General features: G+C 41.5%; 1 protein-coding gene across 1 annotated transcript; it reads left to right on the plus strand.

The window, feature by feature from the left end:
• Nucleotides 1-10,350: 10,350 nt before the first annotated feature.
• On the plus strand, nt 10,351-24,216 carry CTNNBIP1 (catenin, beta interacting protein 1). The gene is made up of 4 exons (XM_009866062.1): nt 10,351-10,375; nt 12,234-12,355; nt 12,843-12,933; nt 23,526-24,216. Exons 2-4 carry the CDS (start codon nt 12,260-12,262, stop codon nt 23,582-23,584), a joined length of 246 nt encoding a protein of 81 aa, XP_009864364.1. The 5' UTR covers nt 10,351-10,375; nt 12,234-12,259; the 3' UTR covers nt 23,585-24,216.
• The last annotated feature ends 465 nt before the right edge of the window (nt 24,217-24,681 follow it).

The raw sequence follows: 24,681 nt of genomic DNA on the forward strand, positions 1-24,681 counted from the left end.
ATAATTAACTTTAAGAGTTGGTGCCAAATGGAGAAAAATAGGAGCATTCACATCTGCTTAGCTGCTTTTTTTTCAGGAATGTCTGTAGATGCCAAATAATACTCATTGGTTTATATGGAATTCATGAAAGGTTTTCTTAACTTCAGAGGTCAAAAACTTCATTTTTTTTTTAAACAGAACTTTTACCACTGAAAATTTGGTCAGCAACTACAGGGGACTCAGCAGAATAAACCTTTCACAATTCCCATAAAACTGCAGCAGTTTTCTTCATGTTTCACGGTTGTGATTCGCAGTTCACTAGCTCTTACAAAGCATGTTCTAAACCTTAAATAAAATTCTATGTGCGTAACAGCGTCTGTGAGGAAATGCAATTTTGGCACCTTGTTTTTCACATACCCGTTGCATTGTTCTCTTCTTGGTAGCTGCAACTTTTTTGACTTAGCTGCTGTAAACTCTTCCCTTTTGTTGAGAAACTAAATAAAATGAAGATGTACTGCAGTTCTGCTGATGCTCTGGGAAGTGCAGGAATCTGTCTGCAGTTTCAGTACTTCTCTGTCCCTGTTCTGCCTTAAATTGGCGGTTGTTGCATGCGGTCCTGCTCCCGAAGGCTTTCTGACGTGGTCTGGAATCTTACAGTAGTTTTAACTTGTAGAAGGATCAGCCTTGTCTTCAGCATTATTGTTCATGGTTATTACTGGTATATATTGGAGTTCAATTAATCAAAAAAAGTACTGGTGCATGTGCATGATGCCCCCATTCTGAGGGGAGCGGTTGGCATTTATCCTATAAACGTGTTGAAGTTCACGTATATAGGAGATCGTAACCCAGTTTCAAGTATTTAACTTCATTAGTGTCGATCTCGGAATAAATTAAACTTGCCACCCAATTCTGCTTACAGTTTGCTGTGCAGCTCAGCTTGGTTGCCTTTAACACGTGTGCGTTCTCAGTCTTGCTTGTGATTCTTCCAGTTTTTATTGTGCTCTGAAATTCATCTGTCCCAGCACAGTCAGTAATTGCTTTGTCTCCAGCCCACGTGTGTGTGTTTGTACAGTAGTGCTGGAGGGAGATTTCTGCTGTCAAAGCCATGACCTCGCAGGTTTGTTTCACAGTTCAGGGCTAACATAATTAAGGTAACATTTGAAATTGTGGCTAAGGAGGAAGGAAATTGCATCACTGTTCCTGAGAAATAGGAAGGCAAGATTTCCTTCCTTGTAATCCCACTTTACCAAAAAATAGAGAAAGCAAAATGTCTGTGGTAGGATAGGTGTGTAGTTAGGAATTTGTTTTAAACTTGTGAATGTTAAAAGTCCTCTCTTAAAATTGACAAGGATTTTTTTTTTCCTTCCTCCTCTCTCCATCAGATGTCTTTGCAGCATGGTCTTGATTGGTGACCTGAAGAAGGTAACAAAAATCCTTTTCTTGTGCTTTCTGGTTTTAACAAGTCCTTCTGAGAAGAGAGGAACTGGCATACTTTTGCACACGTGATTGAAACACCTGTTCAGACCAGTTTATGAGATGCCATTGAGGAAGGGTCTCAAGGAGTATTATTTTATGAAAGTTCTAGGAGCAGGGGTCCCTTGCTCATATTATCCAGTAATATTAACGATGCTAGTGGATCACGGAGGAGGCAAGGGTTTTGTGTTGTGGTTAGTGCAAAAAAAGATGATCAAGGGATAGAATCATATTCAACCAATAGCCATTCATTCTTCGTTCAGTTTTCATGAAAAGCTGTTACTGAAATAACTCTTTTAGATGGTGTAAAAAATTGAACATACTTTGAATCAAAACTGAAATGCCCTCTCTGCCTTTTTGGTTATGCAGAGCATCTCTGGGGAAACTGGGACAGAATATTTTTATTTTTTTTTCCTCTCTAAAGAGGCACAATAAGTAGATGTCATAAGGGATGTATTTATTGGGTGTTACAGCAGGTTTTATTGAGGTACGGGGCCACGAGAGTGTTCAGGTTGTTGTAGTCAAGAACTATTAATATGAGAATCTCTGGTCCTAATGCTGGGCTGTGATACGGTATTGCAAAATATTCAAATGCTGAGTAGCCACCAGCCTAGTAACAGCTCACGTTTTAATTGCTTTAAAAAAAACCTGACTAGTTAGCCATAATCGCTCCACTGTAAAAGATCTGGAGGCATTTTCAGTGTAAAATGTGTATGATCTGGCATTAATGGTGTTCAGACGTCGGTACAAATTACAGGGCAGCGTAGGTCACGTTTTCAGTTGGAAGCTATCTCTAATATGCCAGGCAGCTGCAGAAATACTGTGTTGATGAGTATAAATGCCATAAATATAAATATAATGGTGCTTGGGGGAGTGGAATGGGGAAATCCTTGCAGTGGGTAGTACTTGTGACTTCAGCTACTTCTGGCTGAACGTAACAACATGATGTGCTTAAGCTGTGGGGAAGTTGGCCACTAGACCACAGGCAGTCCGACTTCAGAAACGGTCCTTTTGTTTTCTGGGGGCTTTTACTGCACGCTCCTAAACTGAAAATAAATGTTGCTGTTATTTTAAACTGGTTACAGATACGTACTGGAATTTTGCCTATTCTGATTTGGAGATGGATCTGTGATTGGTTAATAGCGTCACTCAGGGTTTTGTTAGCTGACTGAAACATAATTTTTTTTCTCTGGGCATACTTTAATTTCAGTGCAGCTCAAATTCAAAAACCTGAGTACAACTACAGTATTAATGGAACTATTTGGGTGGAAATGTAGCAAATCCTGAAGAGTTGCTCTGTTAGCACCACTGGTAATTCTGAACACGTGCTTGTTCATGCCCATTTCTGCTTCCTCTTCCATTTCAAGCCACCTGAGAATTACTGAAGAAGGCAGAAAGAACATCCTGCATATACACAATATTTGCATCAGTTTTGACCTCGTACTCTCTTGTCTAGGCATGGCAGGCTTATTTGGGTTCATTGTGAAGACTGAACTAATTTCTTGTTTCTACAGTCAGCAAGTTCTTTATCGCTGTTTGTGCTTTGTGAGTGTAGGGTGTTTGTCCTCCAAATTAGTTTTTAGCCTGTTGAGTTTTGTTTCTGTAATCCAAATGGCACTCTTCAATAAAACCCAGCTTTAATACTGACGATCAGTCAGTCTTCAGAGGATTGTGAGTCTTGCAGAGCTTCTTTGAGAACGTGACTTGGTCATAAGGGCGATTGGCGTGGCAAGAAAATGAAACGGCCACAATTAATGGTCTCGATCTTCCCTGTGCATGTTTGTGTATTGGCTTTGGTTCAGTTTCTGCCATGATCAGAAGAGACGTGCTGCAGGAGGCTCTGTCATTGGTGTCGATAATTAATAGTCCAAAAATACCATGTCTCATAGGTGGAGCTCTTGTACAGGTACATATTTGTGCGATGTGTGTGGCATGCCTCCCGTATAAAATGGAATGGATAGATTGAAAGTAATTTGTTGGTTCTTGTAAGCTGTTGATAATTCTTTTACCTCTCATCAGTGCCTCATTTTTTCACTGGATCATGGTTCGAATTAAAAGCAAACTCTCAAAGCTGATTTCTTAAGAACAAGGAAAAGCATCTCAAGTTTATGTTTGTGTGACGGAGACTTCATTTTCCATTTCTGTAAAAATAGACTATTTACACAGAGATCCAGAGAAAGCATTGCCACGTAGTTTTGTTTTGATGATGGATGCGTAACGCTTTTTACAGCAGTAATCCTTGTCTGGGATACCTGGTAGTTAAAGCCGTTGGCTATCTGTCATTAGTGCCCAGCTGCCCATCTAGAAGGCTTGTGGCTTTGTTATAAAGCGGGGACGAGGTGCCTGAGCCTCTGTGAGAGATGCTGGCGATGGGGACAGGAGCAGCACGCTGCAGCCCAGCTGTTGAAGACCATCTTGCGTCAAGTACTGTAACGTTCTTTTCCAATTATTTCTCTGGCTGGGCTAGAATTGGTGTCTAAACTGCTGTAGCCAAGTGTTGTCACTTCCTAAAGAATTTTTGACAAATGCGTCTTTGAAGTGTGAATACCTTTGTGAAATTAAAGTGGGTTTTCAAGGTTTTGGTGCTATTACTATGTTTTAATTTCAGATGCTTCAAGTTGACTGGCGTGAACTACCTCAAAACCTGTGCTGCCTCTTTAACTGTATGAAGCATGATAGATGTCTTCTCTTTGAGAGATTGCTGCTGTGCTACAGCAAAAAGAATAATCTCGTTTGTGTGTGCCCGAAGGTCAGGAGGCAAGCGTTAATTTAATTAAAATGATGATTGTAATGGTGGCATTATTTATTTTTTTTTACAGGTAGCTTGAGTATTGATTTAAGAATGGTTTTAGTATATTTAGTTTATAAGCGTTTTTGAATGCTCTTCATGATTACTTTTGAAGGGTTTTTTTAAGCTCTTTTTTCCAGCACTGGGAAAAACCCCAAACTACTTGTTTTTGTAGATTTTTCATGCCTGAATGGCAGTGTTTTGGTCTGTTTCCTGTCCCTCTTTGAGAGAGAGGACCGTAGAGTTCAGAATTTAAGTCTAATATAGTATGAGATGCAAACGGACCACTGGAGTTCCAGCTGTAAATCGACTCAAGTCTGACACTGGGCTTCAGATAAAAAAGATACTACTGAACACAGAAATGAGGGAGAAAAAAACCCCATTGTGTTAAATATTTAAACTCTTGCTGTTCACCTATAAATAGGTAGCTGTTATGAATTCTTCATTGTCGTGTCCCTCTAGAGATGGGAATTAATCCAGTCTCCAGCTGCCTGTGACTGAAGGTCATGAGTCAGACTGAATTAGAGGAAAATTTGTAGCCGGATTTCACAGACTCTGGTTCTTGACTTCAGGTTTCAGGCTCCAGCTTGGAAGGTTTTTAGGGCTCTGGCTGTTCTCTGTAAAATGTCAGGTGAAAATTAGCAAAGCTTAAAGGTGCAGCATCCCCTTGCACTTCCAAGCTTCCCAGTAGGACCGTGCTTTAACCACTGAAGTGCTCAGTGGTGCGAGTGGGGAGGCTGATAGCTTAACCTTGGCTAACGATGTCGTGGAGGTAAAGGGACCTCTTCCTGCTGGCTCGTAACTCGATTTGTGTCGTGCAAAGGAAACCTGCAGCGGGCGGTTTTATTCACCAGAACTCCTTATCTGAGCTTTTCTAATCCTTTCCCATTAATTGAGGTTTTTAGCTGCTTTGAACAGAACCAGCCAGATTCAAGAAAAAAAAAAAATTGTAGCTGAAGTAACTCCTGTTGGATTTCACTGGGCTGTAACTGGAAATGATACAAGATATTAGAGGTACTCAGCTGAGATTTACATTTTAAAGAGCTTGCTGGATGACTGCTGTAAGTACCCTAAATTATTAAGTATGTAAAATACTACATTTACTGACAGTTTACTGCTTTTTTTTTGCCTTTTTTCCTCCCTCAATTTAGGCTGTGTAAATTCCTCAGTTTCACTTTGTTTTTTCCCATATCAGTAAAATGTGGATGTTAGGAATTTCAGCATTACAGAGGACTACAGCGTTTGGGGAAACATGTAATTTGAAGGGACAAAAGCTTGTGTTACTTTCTCGTTGCATTAAATAATGATGTCTTTAAAATTAAATGGGATGCTTAAATAATTTGACTTACGCAAAATTTACAAACCTACCAGGGTTTAGTGTGTCTTATTTTCTTTTTCTATTGGGATGTGAATTTTTTTATTTTATTTTTTTTGAAGGGCTAGCGGGAAAGGAGTCAGAGTAATTCAGAAATTACGCACCCATCCAGCAGAGAAGCCCTTCCAGGTTTTGAATTCACAAGAGTATAGGCAGAAGTGAAGGAAATAGAGTTACAAATCTGTAATTTTCAGTTGCTGTGTGCTGGAATCCTCCACTACTGAAAGCGTTCGGTCAACACAGGTCTTGCCAGTGAGCTGGAGTTCCTTCGGAGCTGTTTCCACCTGTTCATGGAACAGACTACTTAAACTGAGTGTGCCTAAATTTTTTTTGAAGTGGAGACATGGTAGCTGATGTTCTAAATCTAATTAGGAAAAAAAGGGAGGGAGGCTAACTGCAAAGGGAATATTTTTTCATTCTGTACTGTTATGTTCAGGGTCAGTAACTGAAGAGAAAGCTGGTACGGTCTCAGTTGTTTTTTGAGAAGGATTATATTGTATTTCCATTACAAGGTTTTCAGGACAACTAACGATATGGAGAGGTAGGGAAACACCTTAGAACTAGTGGAAAGTTTAAAAATACTTAATCCTCTTCTACTTTGGTCGCATACTTGTCACGTGGCCCAGCTGGTTTTTTGGTTTAGACGTACCTACATCTTCTGGCTCTGAATCTGTGTCCGGTTTAATCTCCTCTCAAATTTACTGCCTTCCTAGAAAGTGTAACTCCAGTCCGTAGCGTTCTGTGTGAAGGTGGTCCTTAGGCCCTTTGGCAGAGGGGATTGCGCGTCCTCTGCCAGGAACTGAAGAGGAGGCTTTGGTGGGCAGGTGGACGGGGCTGGAGCGGGGACGTCGGGCGTGCTTCGCTCTGCCCAGTCCACGTGTCGGGCTTTGCAAAGCAGGAGCTTTCCTGTGCTCTCGGCCCGGGCAGCGCGGGGCGCAAGGGGCTGCCCAGTGGGACGGCTTTCCCTGTTGTTTACTGACCAACCTCGTTTACTGCTTGGGAATGGGAGGGGGTTTTTTCACCTCCAATTTTTGGCTTTGGCAAAGCTAGGCTGGCAGTTTTGGCTGCAATATATAGATCTTTGTAATTTATTATTCTGGCTCATCATATTAAAAATAAATGAGAGCTGAATTTCGTTCTCTGTGCCTGCCAAACAAGGGAAAATTAGGTGACCCAATTATGTCCACTTGCAGTGTGTTGGGTGCAGCAGGACAAGCTTGTAGGACTTAGTCTTTTAGCGCAGTTTGAAGAATGTAATCATTTCAGACTAAAAGTACAGCTTTTGAAATGCACGGCTTAGTCTTTTTCGTGAGAAAGGAATTGAATAATAGCATTGGAGAGTAGAGCCGTGCCTACCTGCAAAATAGATAAGGTATTGGCAGCCCAGACTTTCCTGTTGGCTCTGAACATCTGCCTCACCCCTAGCTGGAGAGACCAGTTCCAGATCTGACACAACGGTGCGTTCTCTAGGGCTTCACCAGCCTGTGGCAGGTCACCCTTTAGCACTAGTAAGTCGGAGTATGATTGCCAGAAATTGTGCTGAGACCCCAGGATTTCTTCACTCAGGCCAGTAAGTCTCAGTGAACGTTTAACTGGGCTCCTCAGTCGCTTTGGCCATTTGTTCTTCTGGACACACGGCTTTCCAGCTGAGTTCCGTCCATGCTGTGGGAATTCTGTCAGTCCAGTACATGGTGGTTCTTGTTTTTCTATCTCCCTGTCTGCTGAAAATACAGATTGAAATGTTATCTTTCAAGGAGAGTTTCTCATATGCAATATAATAGATCTGGCAAGAATAGGTAAATTAATTAATTCTGTGTTTTAACTGTAAACAGTAGGATTCATTAGTGCTGTTGATAAAAGTTGGTTTCTGATGTATGGGATGTGCACAATTTGTTTTTATCTTCGCTCATCAGCTGACAGGTAACTGCCAGCACCCTGCATTTGGCGTGTTGCATCCTGATGCTGGTTCAGTTTCCTTATGCTGTTGTAATTCAGTGACAGGTACTTGAAAAACATGTTTCTTTTCAATTATCGTGCCTTACGTTTCGCTTAAAAACTCATTTAACCTAGCGATATTTGGGGAAGCAGCTTGATCTCTTAAGTGATAGAACCTAAAGCTGAGGTTTAGACCTTTTTCCGTATCCCATATGGGCATCTCTGAACTTGCAAACGTTGCTTCACTGCTTTTAAGTCTTTCTCTGTGTTAAAAAGTGCCCTTTGTAGCAATCTCTGCCCCAAGTGTAAGCCATTGTAAGAAAGTAGAATTATTTAGGACAGAAGGATAAGGATGGATTGAAACTGGAGTCTTTGTGCTTGGAGTAGTTTTCATTTCATTTCCATGGTGAAGGACCTTGCATGGTTTTGTCTGTTCTTGAATCCTGGTTGGGAATGTAAGCCCGTTGGGCCGAGAAGCATTTTGATGGCAAGGTTGAGAAATGGGGTTTATGTTCTTGTATTCTACTGACAGCTAAGATTTGACAGAACCTGGTGACCAGGAGAAAATCTGAATCTTGCTTTCCATGGCAGAAGTGCTGGTTGGTGTCAGGAGCCCAAGCAGCTGCTGGTAGTAGCTGCCTAAGCGGGAAGTGAGACAGACCTGCCCAAGTCCTGCAGCATGAACAGGCTAAGGGAAGCCACTCGTTTGGACAGAGACAAAAAAATTGAGCATAGGCAAAATGAACCATCTTCTGACCTTGCAGGAATAGGAGGTGGACAGAGGTGAGCAAAGAAGCAGAATTCAGAGCTGGTAATTGCAACTGAGGCAAAGAATTCCCGTACCTGGAGAATGCAACAGGGATGGAGCGTTATGTAGCACACGGGTCTTGAAAAGGTGAGGCTTTTAGGGTTGTGAGCAGAACTCATGTACTAGTGATTCAGTTGTTCCTCAGCTGTCTTGCTAAACTTCCTCCTGTTTTGCAATTCTTGCACCCCCAAAATAGACAGTTGCAAAATATGTTTAGATCTTATTTCTTAGGGTTCATTAGAGATGAATGTGGAAATGTTGGCGTGTAGTTGAAAATGTTAGAAGTGTGAGCTGCCATTTCGATTCTCAGCTGAATTCCTCTGCGTTTATAGGGCTAGGAAAACATACGATCTTTCTGTTTTCCTTTGTGTTTGGTGTTAAATATAACAAGTGCATCTCTGAAGCAGTTACCTCCCGTGCTCTAATCCTTTTCTTTAGGAAGGAGTTCCCACAGTTACCCGGTGAGTATTTGTACAGTGAGGGGGGGCGTCTTTGAAGTCCATAGAAATGAGAACAGCAATTAGTTACTGCAAATGGTCCTGGTGTCAGAGCTGTAGATAATCTTTCTTGGGACTGCTGTTGCATATTTAGAGGGCGAGAACAGTGGGAACTAATTAGTGAGGTAGGGCTTAAATAATCTTTTCAGAGCAAGCAATTTCTCTCCTCTGGAGAGGTGAAATGATTCTTTTAAGCCATTGATAAGACTCAGCTGCTTCCAACACTTGTTAGTAAGAGGCATTGCAGAGAACCGCTGGGTGAAGCTCGCGGGTGTTTTGCGTTCAGCGTTTCTCTGATGAACCTGGTGCACAGAGCAGCTGAGTAGCTCTGGCTACTCCTGTCTTGTTTCCCTGCCTAGTAAAGACATCTGCGTGGGGTGGCAAACAGCCACGAAAGAAATTGAATTAATCTAGATCTGCCTTTGCTTTGTTGATCACAAAGAAAAAAAGAGAGAGCGTGTTTGGTGAATTGAAGCTGAACTTCCTTAACAAATGGTGCAGGTGTGCTTCTCTTCCCTAATCAGAAACTCTTAATTATTGCGGGTGGGTTGGACTAGATGACCTTTAGAGGTCCGTTCCAACTTAACGCATTCTATGATTCTGATTAAGCAGAGCAACTCACACTACTAATGACACTATTCCAGCAGGGATGCTGTCTGAGTAGCAGGCACTTGCTATTTTATTGCACGTTACAGAGGACTTGAACTGTCGCTTCATTTGTGAGGTTGAGCTCCTTGTCTTAGAGGCTGATGTGATGGATAGGAAGAGTTAAAAATTCTTACCGTGCTGATACCCCATGTCAGTGGTAAAATACATTCAGAAATAGGTCACGTCTGAAAAACAAAAAGAAAAAAAAGTCTGTAACTCTTAGCTGCTGGTGAACAGTGAGATTGGTATGAAAAATTCTGTGCAAAGGGTCTTCCAGCCCAGCGTTCCAGTTGCCAGTCTTTGTAATTGCTATATTCACGTAACACGTGTATACTTGAAAACAATAATTTTGGTCAAAGTCAGCATACTTGACATTTCTCCCTAGTTCTCTGCAAATCTTGGGTAAGCTACGCCTATTTATTTTTATTTTTACTAGAAGGAATTACATGTCATCATTACTGGCTTTTCCAGGGAGTTGAGTTTTATGCTGAAAACTTCTTAAAGAATGCAAAGCTTGAATGCATTCCATTCTGAAGTGATTGGGAATGTCGTTGGTATGGTTGGGGCGTGAATCTTGCAGATGAAGAATGGCTTGACCTTTAAAAATCTTATTCTTTAAAACTGAAAGGGGTCTGCAAGCTCCAGACCAGTCTACAGTTTTGTGAATTTTGGCTAGGCCGTGTTCTGAGGCAGACTGGGATTCAAAGCGTGTTGGATTGAAGGCTCTTTCTGGTGCTCAGCTTTGTATTTTTCTGTAATGCTTTGCTCATTTGTTTTCACAGGGCAGTTTCCTCACACATTTTTTCCAGCTACAATCATTAATCGGGACTGAACACGCAGGTTATCTGATCTTCTGTGGTTTTTAGAAGCAGGTACGTTGGCAGGGAAATCTGGTGGTTTGTTGGTTGGGGGTGCGGGGGGACGAAAGCTTCGTTTTTCTCTGTGCCAAAAACAATTGTAGGGTTAGGGAAATTCTGCTTAAGGAATGTTTTGTTATGTATAGCATCTGAATGCAGCTTTCTTGAGAAAGCAAACCTGGTAAGTACTTTGATAAGATTTTCCAGTTCTTGGTTTGTTAAGGTGGGTCCTGCTGTCTCCTGGGCATCAACTGGTTTCTAAGTGGTTTTTGGAAATTTACTGATGTGGTAATATATGCTGGGTAGTTGTCATCCTAAATGATGTCTTATAACAGCTTCATGTAACAGGGACAGGGATGCTCAAGTTTTTCATGCTGTGGTCTCAGCACTGTCTTAAGACTTCTGTCTTTTCACTTTGCTGTCGTCAAGTAGAAGCTGTGGTGGCCGAGGCTGTCACCCAAAATAATTGTGCAGTGTTTGAAGAGCACGTGCTGTTACTCTGTAATCTTAAATTTACCTCTTTACACATATATTTTGATAGCTTTTGAGCCATAACAAGTGCTTTTTCCTCATGTTCCCTTTGTGAAGCAAGCATTCACTGAATGGGCAGGCTTTAGTATTTTTATCCTTCCTGTTAAACAGGTAGCTTCAGGAAAAATCTTGGCTGACATTTGCTTTAGATACGAATTTCCATCGCCCCTTTTTAAAGTTTGCAAAATTAATAAACAAGTGGAAGATTATTACAATGGCAAACAACGAATAATGACAGATATAGACTAGAAATAAATCTCTTGTCGTAACTGATGTATGGAAGAGTGCTGAAATGTGGTATTCCTGGCTGGCCTGGGGGCAGCCGCAGCATTTTCTTGGTGCTTGTGTGTGGTGCCACCTATTGATGGATATCCCATACAATTTACTGTATTTTTAAACAACAGGTGTATTCTCACATTTCAGGGTTTTGCTGAAAAATTGTGCTTTGTCACCTTCCCTCTTCAAGTAAAAGTATTAAAAAAATAAAAGTATTGATATAATATTCAGAACCCGTGACAACGTTTCAGGCTTACTTGATATCTTGATAAATGTTTAATGTTTTCTCAGTCTCTGGACACGCGTAACTAAATGTCTCCTACTCTGTCTTATTTTCTTCATTATTTTACTATTGACATCACTTGTTAGCACTCAGTAAATTACTCAGTAACAATCTGATCTGCTTGAGCTGACACTACACAAAAATATGGGATTGTTTTACTCCCCCTTCATAAAGCAGCTTGCTGATTATAGCAGAAAAAAACCCAAACAAGGATCACCTTGCCCGTTTACAGGCTGCAGGTTTCCAGGCAGAACCGTCTATAGCAAATCAGTGTAATGCACATCTTCCCGCTGCAAAGTTAATCAAGTGGGACTGGTGATAGAGCTTTCTCCACTTTTCACTGCTGTTATCTTCATGCTAAGTAATGTGGGTGGTAAAGCCTATCCCAGCAGCTGCTGCTGCAGTTTGCATTACTCGTGACTCACTCAGGAGGGCCTATGTGTAATTTTAAACTTCTTCCACACCCAGATTACTTCCCCCTAAAAGTAATAATGAAAATAAAGTGAGGGGAGAGGTTGGTAGTGACTACAAGAAAACATGACAGGGAAAACAGCGTGTTTGATCCTGCTGTGATGCAGTCTTTGCCAGACGTGGCTCTGTGAATGACAAATTTAACTGTTCACATTTTTAAGGATTTCTCTGATGAAGCCTGTGTTTCTGTACTCTGCCAGGCTATTAAGTGCTCTGGCAACTGGTGAAAAATAGGTAGTTTGGAAATTAAACTTTTCCTGGTTTACTCCATTACCTATTTTAGTTTGTCTTTTTCTGATCTTCTGTCTTCAGGAAATCCAGGAGCTGGCAGGAGGGGAATGAACCGTGAGGGCGTCCCCGGAAAGAGTCCGGAGGAGATGTATATTCAGCAGAAAGTGAGAGTCCTACTCATGCTGAGGAAGATGGGATCAAATGTAAGATGCGCTCTCGTAGCCTGTATTTTGTGGCTTTCCAGACAGTGTTGTAGTGACTGGGATAGTGGTTGCTGAGATAGGCAGGTGATGGTCGGGTTTTATTGCTGAATTGTTTTAACAGTTACTGATTTAACCAGTGATTGCGCTTTAAAAATATTATGGGGCTGGAAACTAAATATTGTGGTGCCGGAAACTAAATCTGAGCATCTGATCATTTCTATATATACCACAAAACTTTTCATTATTGGAAAACCACCAAAATAAAGCGACTGTTTTAAGGTAGCTTTGAATCTATCCCTGAGTGCATGATGTACCAGTTTGCTGCTGTGTCCTTGCTGATGGTACAGTTTGCACAAATAACAGTTGATTAAACTGTTGAGTAGTAGAACAGAGGCATCTGTGACGTTTCTTCTTGGGCTGTGGGAGATGATGTCTTCAGTCTGTCTTCATTTTCTTTTTTGCTGACTGACTCTTTCTGTATTTCCAGCTGACTGCTAGTGAAGAGGAGTTCTTGCGCACATATGCAGGTGTAGTGAATAGCCAACTTAGCCAGCTTCCTCAACACTCAATTGATCAGGGTGAGTACTCGACGCGTTTGCCTTGTGTTTGGTAAATCTGTGAGAACACTCTCGGAAAATACGGAATCAAAGTTCCTGTATTTCTGTAATAATATCCCACCTACTGAAACCCATCCTGCAGTCTGAAATACGCAGGTCATTGCCTGCTGTAATCTTTGGGAGAGAGATGGAGTGATCTGTGCTACAGGTGGTTTTATTTTAACAGGTGAAGTCAGTCGTGACTGTCTCTAAGATTTGTTGAGATGAAGAGCATTGTTAAACATCTTACTCTCCATAATAGCTCCAACATTGGTGGCCAGAGTACCGTGAGCTTCCTACTCTATGCAATAAATAAAATAGAAATAATTTTTAACCTGACTGATATTTTGCTGTAGGTGAATTTAATTTCAGCTATTCATAGGTCCCTCTAGTTCTGACTGTGTGTCACTACCCTCAGTATGCATCCTCTGCATAAGATGACTTTCATCTAAATTTTTGTATTGATTCTTCAACTGGACATCTGTGCTTAAAAAGGAGTGAGACTAGTGGTTTAGCACTTCTTTTGTGTGCTTCAAACTGGGTGGCTTGCAATGAAATACAAAGTACGTACAGATTTCTAAGGTAGCAAAGCAATTTGTCGTGCCTATGATAATTTAGTTGCTCTGACTCTAGTTCCTTGATAACAGTTTTCTTACAAATCAAATGGCATCATCTGGCAACATCTTCTGTTTTTCACACTGCCATGAGTGGGGAAGTGCACCATTCCTATTTCAGCAGAGGAAGAGGGAAAGTTGAGCAATAGAAGGAATTTGTTTCCCATCGCATTCCTTTAATTTGCACAACGTAATTAATTCCCAGACAGGGGCAGTAGACATGAAACAAGTTTACAAATCTGCTTTGATTTGTTTGGATTCCCATTAAAGGGATGAAGTACGTGCTGCTTCTGTGAATTCTTTGCAGAAGTCTTAGTAAACAGTCGTGTGGTGCTACTCTGAATCTACTAATCTCTTCTGAATCCCCTTCACAGGCCTCGTGCCAAATCACATTCGTAACTTAGAATTTGGTATTGAAAGAAAATTGTGGGACTTGTCTGCCAGAAAGACAACTGAGTTGAGCAGAAATTTAATATAGATCTGAGGCGTTTAGAAAACCATTAGAAACACAACCTGCACAAACTTGCTCTTTCGTTTTTAAGCCTGTGTGTTCATTCCTCGCATAGCTGGGAGGTTGGTGGAGATAGATATACTTGTAGATATTGGCGTGGAATTCTTAAACTTTTATGCCAGTCTAAAGTGAAAATTTGCTGGTTCCTTGACAAAAACTGAGGTAGACGTATTCAGCTGAGACTGACTGTCGTAGTTGCAGTGTTGTCCCTAAAGTGGTTACATTGCACACAAGGAAAATTTATGCTGAATTACCTGCGCTTTGCACCAAGAAGAGATAATAAAAACAGAAATCCAGATATTTCATACAGCTGTGCTCCTGCACAGCTTGATCTTTCTTGTCTAAACTGTCTGGTTTTATTATCTGTAAAATTATATTTTTCTCACTTTGGAGAGGCCTTTGGAGACTCAAAAAAAAAATTGAATTTTGATATAACTTTTAAATCAAGAGAGCCAGTCTAAGGTGTCTGTTTCTAGACTCACTGCTTGTGCAATGCAGGAGGTGTAAGAGCTTCCTGCATTGTGCAAAAAGTTGTCTTTGTCCCATGTTGGAACAGCTGCTAACTGATTTCTGTCATCATTTTCTTAAGATCCTTGGAGGTTCTTAAAACCTGGTCCATAGGGAAGTGAAGTCCTCGCTGATGCTTGCTCTGATCTAATCTGAGACACTGCTGTCTTTCCTGGGAGATTTGACCCCAGAATCTGCCTTTGATCCTCCCAAATTATAATTAAGGGGGTGATCTGACCATTAAGACTTTTTTTGGTAGAGGAAAAAAGAACAAAGAAAATAGTAAAATATTTAGAGAGGGGGGAAAGGTTGTTGACTCTCTTCACACTGCGATATGCCATCTCTCCAAATGAAGTGACGGATTGCATGGAGAACAAACGAAAAGGAGGAAGCCTGGCCAAATACTCCTTCCTTTGGAGGAAGATGAAGCTGTAGCGTCCTGTAGAGACAGAAGCAACAACCATTTGTTGCTCAGGTCTTTACCTGTCCGTTATGGTAATGTCGCTCTTCGCCCTGCGCCGTGGTGGCTCACGCAGCGGCACTCCTCTGGCTGTGACTTTTGTTATATCCTGCAGCTGGTGGAAGAGGAAGGGTGGTTTAGGAAAGTGTTGGGAGCAGGGAACACCCACTGCAGCATCTGATGGTCCCTCTGAAGACAGGTTTCATCTCCACTAGATGGCATTGCCTTGTGCTGCAAGTCCCAGCCCCAGGTCCGTGCTCTGAGGTGCTTCAGTGTGCTGAGCGCCTCAAGATCCCCGGGAGGAATTGTCTTCCCTACTTTTCTGCTGTTTTCATTGAGCCTTCTCTGGAAAAAAATTATATCTATATATATTTATGTAAAAGATGTGTTATTTAAGGAGTAATGTACAAAGAGTTAGTATGTTAGTGGATTGCATGATCTTTTCTTTCGGTAGTAGGACAGATCGCTCTCAGCCTAGCTTGCCCCAGACCTATTTTAGAGTCATTTTCTTCCAGCAGCGACACAAAAGGCAGAAAGCTGATTTCATATTCCCATTTTGTTCCAAAATGGGAGTGACATTCTTGGCCTTAGCACTCTGAAAGCTTTGTTATAGACCTGAAAAATCTTTTGTGTCACTTAAAAACTCTGTAGTCTGACTCCAGAGTTGCAGGAAGGACATTTTGTTCCTTTTTTTTTTTCTTTTTTTTTTTTTTTTTTTTTGAGAGGAGTGTAGAGGATGGATGGTCTAGAATTTTAAGTGTTTCACACCCTCTGTTACAATTTTTGGGGTTTTTTTGTGGTGCACTGAACACAGACCAGCTGGCTGGTGGCCTCCTAGTAATTACCCTCAGGGAAAACTGCTGAGCTTTTCACTGCCTGATGCTCTCTGCTGGGGTTTCTGATAAAGATCTGTCAAGGTCTCTGTTGAGTCTGTCTCTTTGACCACAGGGAGTCACTGCAACCTACGTGTCCAGTCTGTGTTTGCAGCAGTGTGACAGTGCGTTGAAGAAAGAAGTTTATGCTTGTCCTTGCTGAATTCAGGTGCTTGTGCCATAAACCTTCAGTGAGCCACTATTAATAACCATATCTCTGACATTTAAAATTCCTCCATCATACTCTGCTTACTATCTTAGGGTCCAGCAGTGGAAATTAATTGCTAATTTTGATCAAGACGCATCTTAGACTACTTCTACAATTTTTAAGCAAGCCTAAAGCCTAAGACTACCCTTCAGTTTCTGCTTATTCTTACAGGAAGAGGATAAGTTAAACTCTTTTTATTTCCCGTCTTGCTTTCGAAAGAATTCATCATTTCAGACGTACAAAGTCCCTGTGGTTTAGAATTGTTGAAAGATCTCCTTTTACATTTGGAACATCTTCACTCTTGAAGTGTCTGCGGTGTGTGCTGTTCAAGTGACTCCTGTTACCCTGACAGGAAGCTTGGAGTAATCCTGATTGCATTACTGAACATCTCTGTGAAAATCAGGTAAAAATGACATATGCTGTGGCACATCAGATAGAAATTAGTTTGAGTTCTGAACCCTTTGCATTAAAAATACATTATCCATTGAAAGGTGAAGTGCTAGCAGAGGGGGGAAGATCTCAGTAATGCAGAAAAGCCTGAACAGCAGTTAGAAAACTCTAAACGGAAGTATTTACTACTTAAAGTTAGTATTAATTAAGAGACTAAGCATTGTCATGCTCTCTTTTTTATAACTGTTTTATTTTTTTGTCATTACTATAGTGTTTTTAACAGCCATGTGAAAGGGCAGAATATAGGGCGTTGTTACTTAATCAAGGAGCATTTTAGATGGCGTCTGTGAGTTGGTTTTGGTTTTGTGGCTCCAGGTATAACTGAGGAACCCGAGGGCATCTCTGCTCAGCCAGTGTTATGCTGGAGAGTGGATGTAATCTTGAGCTGTTCTGAGATGTCGAGTATTAGTCTTCTTGCCTGCATCGCAGCAACAACTAACGCAGCTCAAACTCATTGGGTTTCTTGAGCTTGAAATGATGAAATTAAGTCTTTCTCATGTATTTTTAAACAAAGTGAAATGCAAGTTCTACGCGCAGAAGCATCTCCTGCGTAAAAAAGCATATTTCCTGTTTCCTAGTTCCTTACATTTCTGAACGGGGGGCTTGCACTTGGCTTTCGAAGTTGCTGCTCTGGCAAATCCGTAAATGGAAGCCGTGCAGCTCGTAAGCGTGATATGTGAGTTATACGAAGACCTTGGTGATTACAGCTCGGTTGTTCCTATAGCAACAGGAGTGTCGTGCTGGTTCTTGAAGAAAGCTGGTCCCTTGGGGAGGGCAGAGCTGAGATGCAAACACATGCCTTGGCTGGGTTAGACGCGTTCTCTGGATGGCAAGGCGTTAAAAATGGAGCCAGGCTGCTCGCGGAGCTAAGAGGGGAACCGCGCTCACGGAACGTCAAATAAGGACGGAGAAGTGGAGATAGAGCCCTTCTTGGTGTCGTTTTATTCTTTTTGACCGTAGTGCTTTTTTATTGTGCTCTTCCTCTCAGCAGTGCACGTTGCGTTTTCAGAATGCCGAACTAGGATACTAATACTGGGAATTTCAGAGAAAAGTTAATGTTTAGAAGATAGTTGCTGGAAGATGATGAAAGAAATGTGTCCATACAAAGATCTTGAGTGAAGTAGATAGTTTGTTGTCTTTTTCTTTTTTATTCGACAGCCTTCAGAAATCCATGAAAGGCTTAACCTTCTGTTCTCTAAAGGCTTTTGGGGTTTAATTAATTTTGCAGGTGACTACAAACCGATCACATGTATGTATCTATTCGTTGTTCAAAGAACACTTGGAAATAGCAGCTGTTAAAAGTGTCAGTTCACGTCTTTTGTGTTCAGGTGGTGCCGTTTTAATCCAGCTTGTACCGTACTGGTTTGATGTCGCGGTAGCCGAATCCTTGCTGTGGAAAGCAGTAACTGTAGTCATTTTGGTGACATTTTCTGAAACTTAGGTGAACTGGTGAGCAGTTGCATGTGCTGAGCTCAGTGGCTCTCTGCAGTCTTTACTGCTGTGCGGGGAAGTCATCTGACCTTCAGATCATCTTGCCTGGCTAAGACTGAAGTCCAGGTGGAGTACAAGAACTGCTCAATTCAGCAACCCAAACAACTGCAATGGGAACAAACTGGCAGCAGGATTTTCCTGGGAAGTTAGTGGGGTAAGACTAACACTATTGCTTTTTAAGATGGGTCTACCAGTTACTTGTTGATTTCTTGTAAGGATGAGGGTGAGAACATGCAAAGCAGAGGTGGGCAAAGTACTTGCATGTTGGAAAGTTTGTGGCAGTTAATGCTTTGCTCGTGAGAGAGATGAGGAGTATTTTGTTGGGTATGTGTGTGTCTCTACTTCAGCATAGAAACGTGTGGCCGGAGAAGGGACAACTGTGGAGAGAGAAGCTGTATGTACAGAGTGCAGAAGGTCAAGTGTAAGTGTGCCTTTTTCATTGTTCTATACATTAATTACTGGAAATGCAAAGCTCAGGGAAGGATGTGCTAAAAGTAAACACGGTTCACCATCCTATTGTCTTAGTGGCAGGCGTTTGGGAACATGCAGCTTAACTTTATAACCTGTGCTCTGCTTTTTTAATTATTTTTTTTTTACTTGATTAGAAAGAAAACATCCGTTGCGGGAGCCAAGTAGGACTGCAGCAGAAGCTCTATTCACGAGTACTTTAATCCCTGCTTTCCTTTCACCACGTCAAAACGCCTGCTCTATTCTCTGGAAATGTTTGTGTTTGTACATGAGTACAGGCGGCTGTAGAATCGCTTAATGAGCAGACTTGTTAGATGGGGTTCATTTAGCTCTGGATAGTTTGGGTTGTGCAACTGGAATTGAACAAAACCTGCTTTTGTGCTGGGAAGTGTGGATGTGGATGACCTTTTTCTGGACCCAGGTTTTTTGGCTACAGGACATCTTCAGAAATAATCATGCTTCGTGAGTGGCTTCTGGAAGGTCGAGAGTATCTCTTATTTGCATTCTGCACTCTTACCCTTGTTCAAGCTCAGTACTGAAGTTTGCTGTTCAGTTTTCAGATGGTTGACATGCTCAGCTGCAGACCAGTGGGACTAACTGCCCATGGAGAGGTTGTGGCATTGGTGTAACTGATTACTTGGCTTATAGACAGGAAGACTTATTCCCTTTTTTGCAAGTCCACTGAGCAAACTGGTTCCGGATGTGGGAAATAAAATTGCCTTTTATATTCCAGTCAAGAGTCGTGGTGCTTGTGAGGAATGGAGAGGCACTGAATAACAACCTGTTTTGTCAGTGAAAACGAAATAAGGCTGCGAGGAGCAGCACTGAGAGGGCAGCAACACGTGTGGGAGTGGCTGGGCTGACACTGTCTGAGAACCATCAGTCTTGGGGTGGAGTAAATGTGTCCATGCTGGCATCAGATTTGATAGCCTGCAAGAACTTCCCATGTGGCTGCTGTTACTTGGACAGAGGATGTCTTCCTCTGTGTAGTAACGTATCGCCTCACTAAGGATAAAATTGGGTATTTAATGTGGGAATAAAAGAAATGAGCATAGGCTTGAGTCTTTGCTGCAGGATGTTGTTCTACTGGGTGTTGTGCCCTTGGGTTACCCACCCACTTGTCTACCTGGAAGGTAGTGTTACCTTTTATTTGATAGATCAGGCAATTGCCTGAGGCTCCTGCATGTGCTGGGTTGCGTGTAATTCCTGCAAATGAAAACATTGGCAGTTCTACCAAATAACAAAAGGAACCGAGGAGGGAGCCAGTAATAAAACTGTTCAGAATTGTGTTTAAAATCCATTCCTTACTAATCTTATATTAAACTCTACCATGAGACCTAGAAATATGTCACTTCTAATCTTTACCTCTTTTCTTCTTCCTTTCTAAAATTAATAGCTAAACCCATTTTTGCCACCTCTGGTCTTCACTGCCATGCTGTTCATTCCTGAGGGTTGTTTTGCTGCTCCCTGGAGTGTTGGCAGGGCTTTCTAGCTTCATATTGCATCAAGTTTCATTAGTATATGACCACTTTTTCTATTCCAGCATCATTTATGAAGTTATTAAGTAAAATTGGTGTAAAGGCCTGTCGTTGAGAAGGCGCAGCAGTAATCTCCTTTTCAGCCCAATGATTATCTTTTCAAACACAATTCATAATCTTTTCTTAATGAATTGTTTAGCCACCTTGGCTCTTGTGCTGATTGCCCATCTTAATTAAAAAAGTACCATATGGGAAACTATGTATTATAAGGTGCTAAAGAATGTGAGAGAGGGACCACGCTTCCTGATGAAGTTACAATTAAAAAAACCAATATATGCAATTTGTTCACAAATTCAGATAACTTTAAAACTGTAGTTATCATAATTACTGTAGTGGTAAAACGAGGGTGCTGCACACTGGCTGTGCGGATAGCTTTAGTGTGAAGGATCAGAACCTTGTATTCTAGACCTGTTCTCCATCCACTCTTGTGCTTCATCCTTCAGGATGTGTGTAACAGTAATTCAGTAACATGGCAGGTATTTTTCCACACTTTTACACTGTATTCTTTACTGTGCTCTTGGCTTTTTCCTCCTGATAGAGCACTGCTTTAAAATTTGACTTCTATTTTCCTGTGGTATTGCCAAGCTGCATTTCTTGTCCTCCCTTCCCTTCCCCTGTTCAGAGGCCGGGCGAATGGCAAGTCACAGCCACGCCGGGACTGAAGCCGTGGCGGGGGGGCCTCGAAAAGGAGCGCGGGAGCCAGCCGAGTGCCAACCTGCTCTCCAGCGATAGCGCTTTTGGTTGCGAAAGCCAAGAGGAACTGCAGAGTTCCCGGCATCCCGCGTGCCAAAAGCTATTTCTGCTCGTCATGTGTTTTGAGCGGCTGCGTGCGCTGAAAGCTGGAATTGTTCGGGACGGGCACAATTTCCAACCTGTGTGTTTAGGGGCTTGCAGGGTTAGCTGGGATGAGATTTCCTTTTCTACGTGAAACTTGTAAGGACGCTGGGAAGAATTTCTTTCGTATTTAGGCTGTAGGAGGGGGAGACTCCGGGAAAACGATCAATGTATGTTAAGTAATCCAGCTCATCTCTTGTGCTACTGACGTGATGGGTGCCTGGGCGGTTGCTAAGCTACTCCAGCTGCTCCAGCTCCTGGCAAAGGCACTTCGGCTCTAAAGGGAGATGCACGTAAAACGCAGGGACATGGGTTGTGCTTCACGTGCGTCCTCAATGCTTCTGAGTGTCGTTTCTCCCTCCTTTTTAGCGTAGAGGCGTTTTTCAGAATCTTTGCAAATAAAATCTTTCTTTTTGTAGAGGCTGGTAGTTCTTATGCATTTAAAAAAGAAAAAAAAAATCAACACAGCAAGTTGTTAATTCAGAGCTGGATCCTAGTGCTATATATCATTTATGTTTTGATCAAGGCAAAAATAGTTTGTGGAGGAGATGAAAAGGGAGATGACTGCAGGGCTTCTGAGTGTTGGCAAGAGAGTACATCAGCAGTTTTTGATGTAGCTCTAGAAGATAAGGGTCCTACATATGAAAAACAAACTGCTGGGTCCTTAGTATTTCCTCTTCTGAGTACGTATAACAAATAAATTGTGAAGCGTATAAAAATGTAGTTGCGTTTCGTAAGCATTGTGATTTAGTTTTTAAGGACCTCAGAAGGGGAACTTACAACTTCTCCCTCTTTCTTGGCCACTCTTCGTTCTATGCTGCAACTGAAGAGCAAATTAGATAACTGGGATATGGAACCATATCACAGATGAGGAATTTTTATTAGTCCTGCTTCTTTTACCCTGTATGCAGGTGTACAGGCAGAAGTTGCTTGGGGCACAAAAATGAAATCTTGATATGCTTCAAGTGAAAAACTGGAGGTTTTTTACATACTCATGCTCCATCCAAGTTGAATTTGAACTTTCTGAACCCCAGAAGGAAAATTCTGTAGAGCTGCTGAGTTACCTGAATGAGACAGCCAGTGGGTGCTGCTTTTGGCATTTCCTGCGTGGCTGTCTAATCCTTTAGTAGAAGCTCTGAAGAAGAATTTATTAAACAAATTGATCCCAAGCAAACAGAATTAATGAAGGCCAAAGTGGTCACTGTGGGTCACCTGTTGCACTTAAACAGGTTCATTCGAATGGAGGAAATAACTTTTTGAAAGTATGTGGGCGGTGACTGGAGAATTCATCATATTTTCTGATCAGTTAGATAAATGCTGTTAGAGGACCTACAGATGAAAGAAAGTATTTACTTTTATCTGACTTTCTTGGGGATCAAATTTTTACCAGAAATTAAAAATATTGCACTCAGCCCTTCGGGGTTGTTTTGCAGTTCTTGTCTAGACTAGAGACAGTGATTTAAACTGCTGCTTTGACACTACTGTGTGATGTATTTTTATTTCCATGTTTCACATTTCTTTACGTGTTAGGCCATGCTCTATAGCTGGTAAGTCCAGAAATCAGATTTGGTTTTTTCCTGAAGATCGCAAGGTAGCTTTTTGAAGAATGAGAGCATAGTGTGGCGTGTTCTTAACAAACCTTTATCAGACATGATTTTCAAGCCATTCAGGTCTTTCTGCTATAAATGCCCACTTGAAGACCACACAAGCTTGCAAATACTTGGACATGCTTTTAGGAAGGTAATTAACATCTTTCTGTGCTTAGGGGACATGAGTTTTGATGGTAATTATACACAGTTGATAGCATCAATTGAAAAAAAATAAATCTAATAACTGAGAAAGTCCACACGCTGAATTCTTCTGGAAAAGATTTCTTCAGGCTAGGGATGAAAGCATTGCTTAGCAAAGCTGTATCTGTTCCCTGGGCAAATGGAAGCCTTCAGCTTGAAAGAAACTGCAGTACTTGCATTAGAGAATGGAGCATTTTCAAGCCGTGTTAGTTCATAAAGGATGTTTTAAGTGATTTTCAAGAGGGGGGGAGGGAGAAAGGCAAAAGCCTTTCAGCTGGCCTATTAAAACAATTTTTGTTCTTAAAAGCAAAGAGTAATGAATATCTAGATGCAAAGATAAAGAGTATTTAAGCATCACTTTAAAAGGACAGTGTGATGCATAGGGCAGTACGAGTTTTATTGAATGGTTGAGTTCCTTGTACTTTGGAGAAGCTCAACAAATCTCTTAATGTGGGGCCAGAGTTTATGGGGAGGGGGGAAGATTTTCTATACATGCCTGTGGTGACACTATGAATTTGGGTTTTTTTCTTTAAGTCTTGCTTCTTAGGAATATCCTAAAGCAAGGAATTCTTGTTTTTCTCTAAAACAAACTCATTTCCTTAGACTTGCAAAAGAACATTTTAACTCTGCTGTTGAAATGTTTAGACCACTTCAGGTTCCAGTACCAGAAAAATAGGAAAATGAGAGTTTTCTCCTTTTTCTGTCTTCTTTTTTCCTTTCCTTATTGATTTTATGGATACGTAGATCGACAGTTTGGGTGCTCCGTTTATGCACTATGCTTTAAAGGAAGTAATTGTGGCACGCATTTTCCTGTATCCCTTGTTCTTCCAGGTGCTGAGGATGTTGTGATGGCATTTTCCAGGTCAGAGACAGAAGACAGAAGACAGTAACTCCGGGATACCTGAACACCACAGAACTGGAGAGGACAGCGAGATCCCTGAAGATAGAGGAGGATGGCTGAGCATTAATAAGTTCATTTGCCCACCCTAGTTGTTCCTTGGTATTCCTTCTCCTTTGTAATTTGGTTTCCCTTTGCCTCACCCTCAGAACGCGGCTCACTGCCATCTCTTCCTGTAAGTTGTTGCTACTCAGCTGGGCTGTGTTAATTAAGGACAAAGCTAAAGGTGTATTTCTGATTGGCTCAAAGGGACAGACTGTGATTGGCTAAAGGAAGACAATTTTTCAAACTTGACCAATGAAAACCTTTTATCTTGCGTTTTATTTTATATTTTAAAGAAAGTCTCTTGACATCCTGCTTCTAAAGAAGCTTTTCATGCTGTGGTGCTTATCTAGGTCAAACTTGTGAATTTGAAGAGGGCTTGATTTGGCTGCCTAGAACTGGAAGCAACTTGTGATTGGTTGACAATGCAAATGCTTTCCCTTCAGTTGGCTTGCAGGTATTTTGCTGACTCTGACATTTTCATTGCAGGAAGCTGATGTTTTGGTGCATTGGTTATTTCTTTATATTTACAGAAAACGACAAATGTGCTCCGCAATATTTATTACACCCACACTATACATGCTTGCTTTTGGGGGTTTGGTTTGTTCTTTTTGATTGGCTTCGAACTCATGGGTTTGATTTCTTCTTGGCTGCGGTGTTTCTGATGCAATCAGTTTTTCCATGCTCATCTGCTCTGTGGCCTCAAGCTCTTTGGGGAGCGTGTGTCGAAAGCGTATTTAGTTCAATAAGTCTACCTGTTTGAGCTGGAACACGGAGATCAGCAGCCGTGCTGGGCGACTCTGCGGGCTCCGCTGCGACCTCCTGGGAGCCCTGGCTGTTCAGGTGGCTTCTCTCTTTGCTTCTGACAGAGGAGCTGTAGATATTTTGCAGGAATTGCAAGAAGGAGATCTATGGCTGTGACATGAACTTGCCAAATTTGTATAGCAAATATGTGAACTTGTTTAAAATACTACATAGAGTTCCACTTTAACCCTTTAACTGCTGCGTAAGACTAGCTCTCACCTAAGGAAAAAAATAACGATTATT

Source organism: Apaloderma vittatum, unplaced genomic scaffold (genome assembly GCF_000703405.1).
Source record: "Apaloderma vittatum isolate BGI_N311 unplaced genomic scaffold, ASM70340v1 scaffold41203, whole genome shotgun sequence".
NCBI classification, from domain to species: Eukaryota; Metazoa; Chordata; class Aves; order Trogoniformes; family Trogonidae; genus Apaloderma; species Apaloderma vittatum.

Coding starts and splice junctions, on each gene's coding strand:
- CTNNBIP1 (XM_009866062.1), top strand. CDS start 12,260: ATGAACCGTGAGGGCGTCCCCGGAAAGAGTCCGGAGGAGATGTATATT. Junction 12,356..12,842: donor TGAGGAAGATGGGATCAAAT/GTAAGATGCGCT, acceptor CTGTATTTCCAG/CTGACTGCTAGTGAAGAGGA. Junction 12,934..23,525: donor TCAACACTCAATTGATCAGG/GTGAGTACTCGA, acceptor TTGTTCTTCCAG/GTGCTGAGGATGTTGTGATG.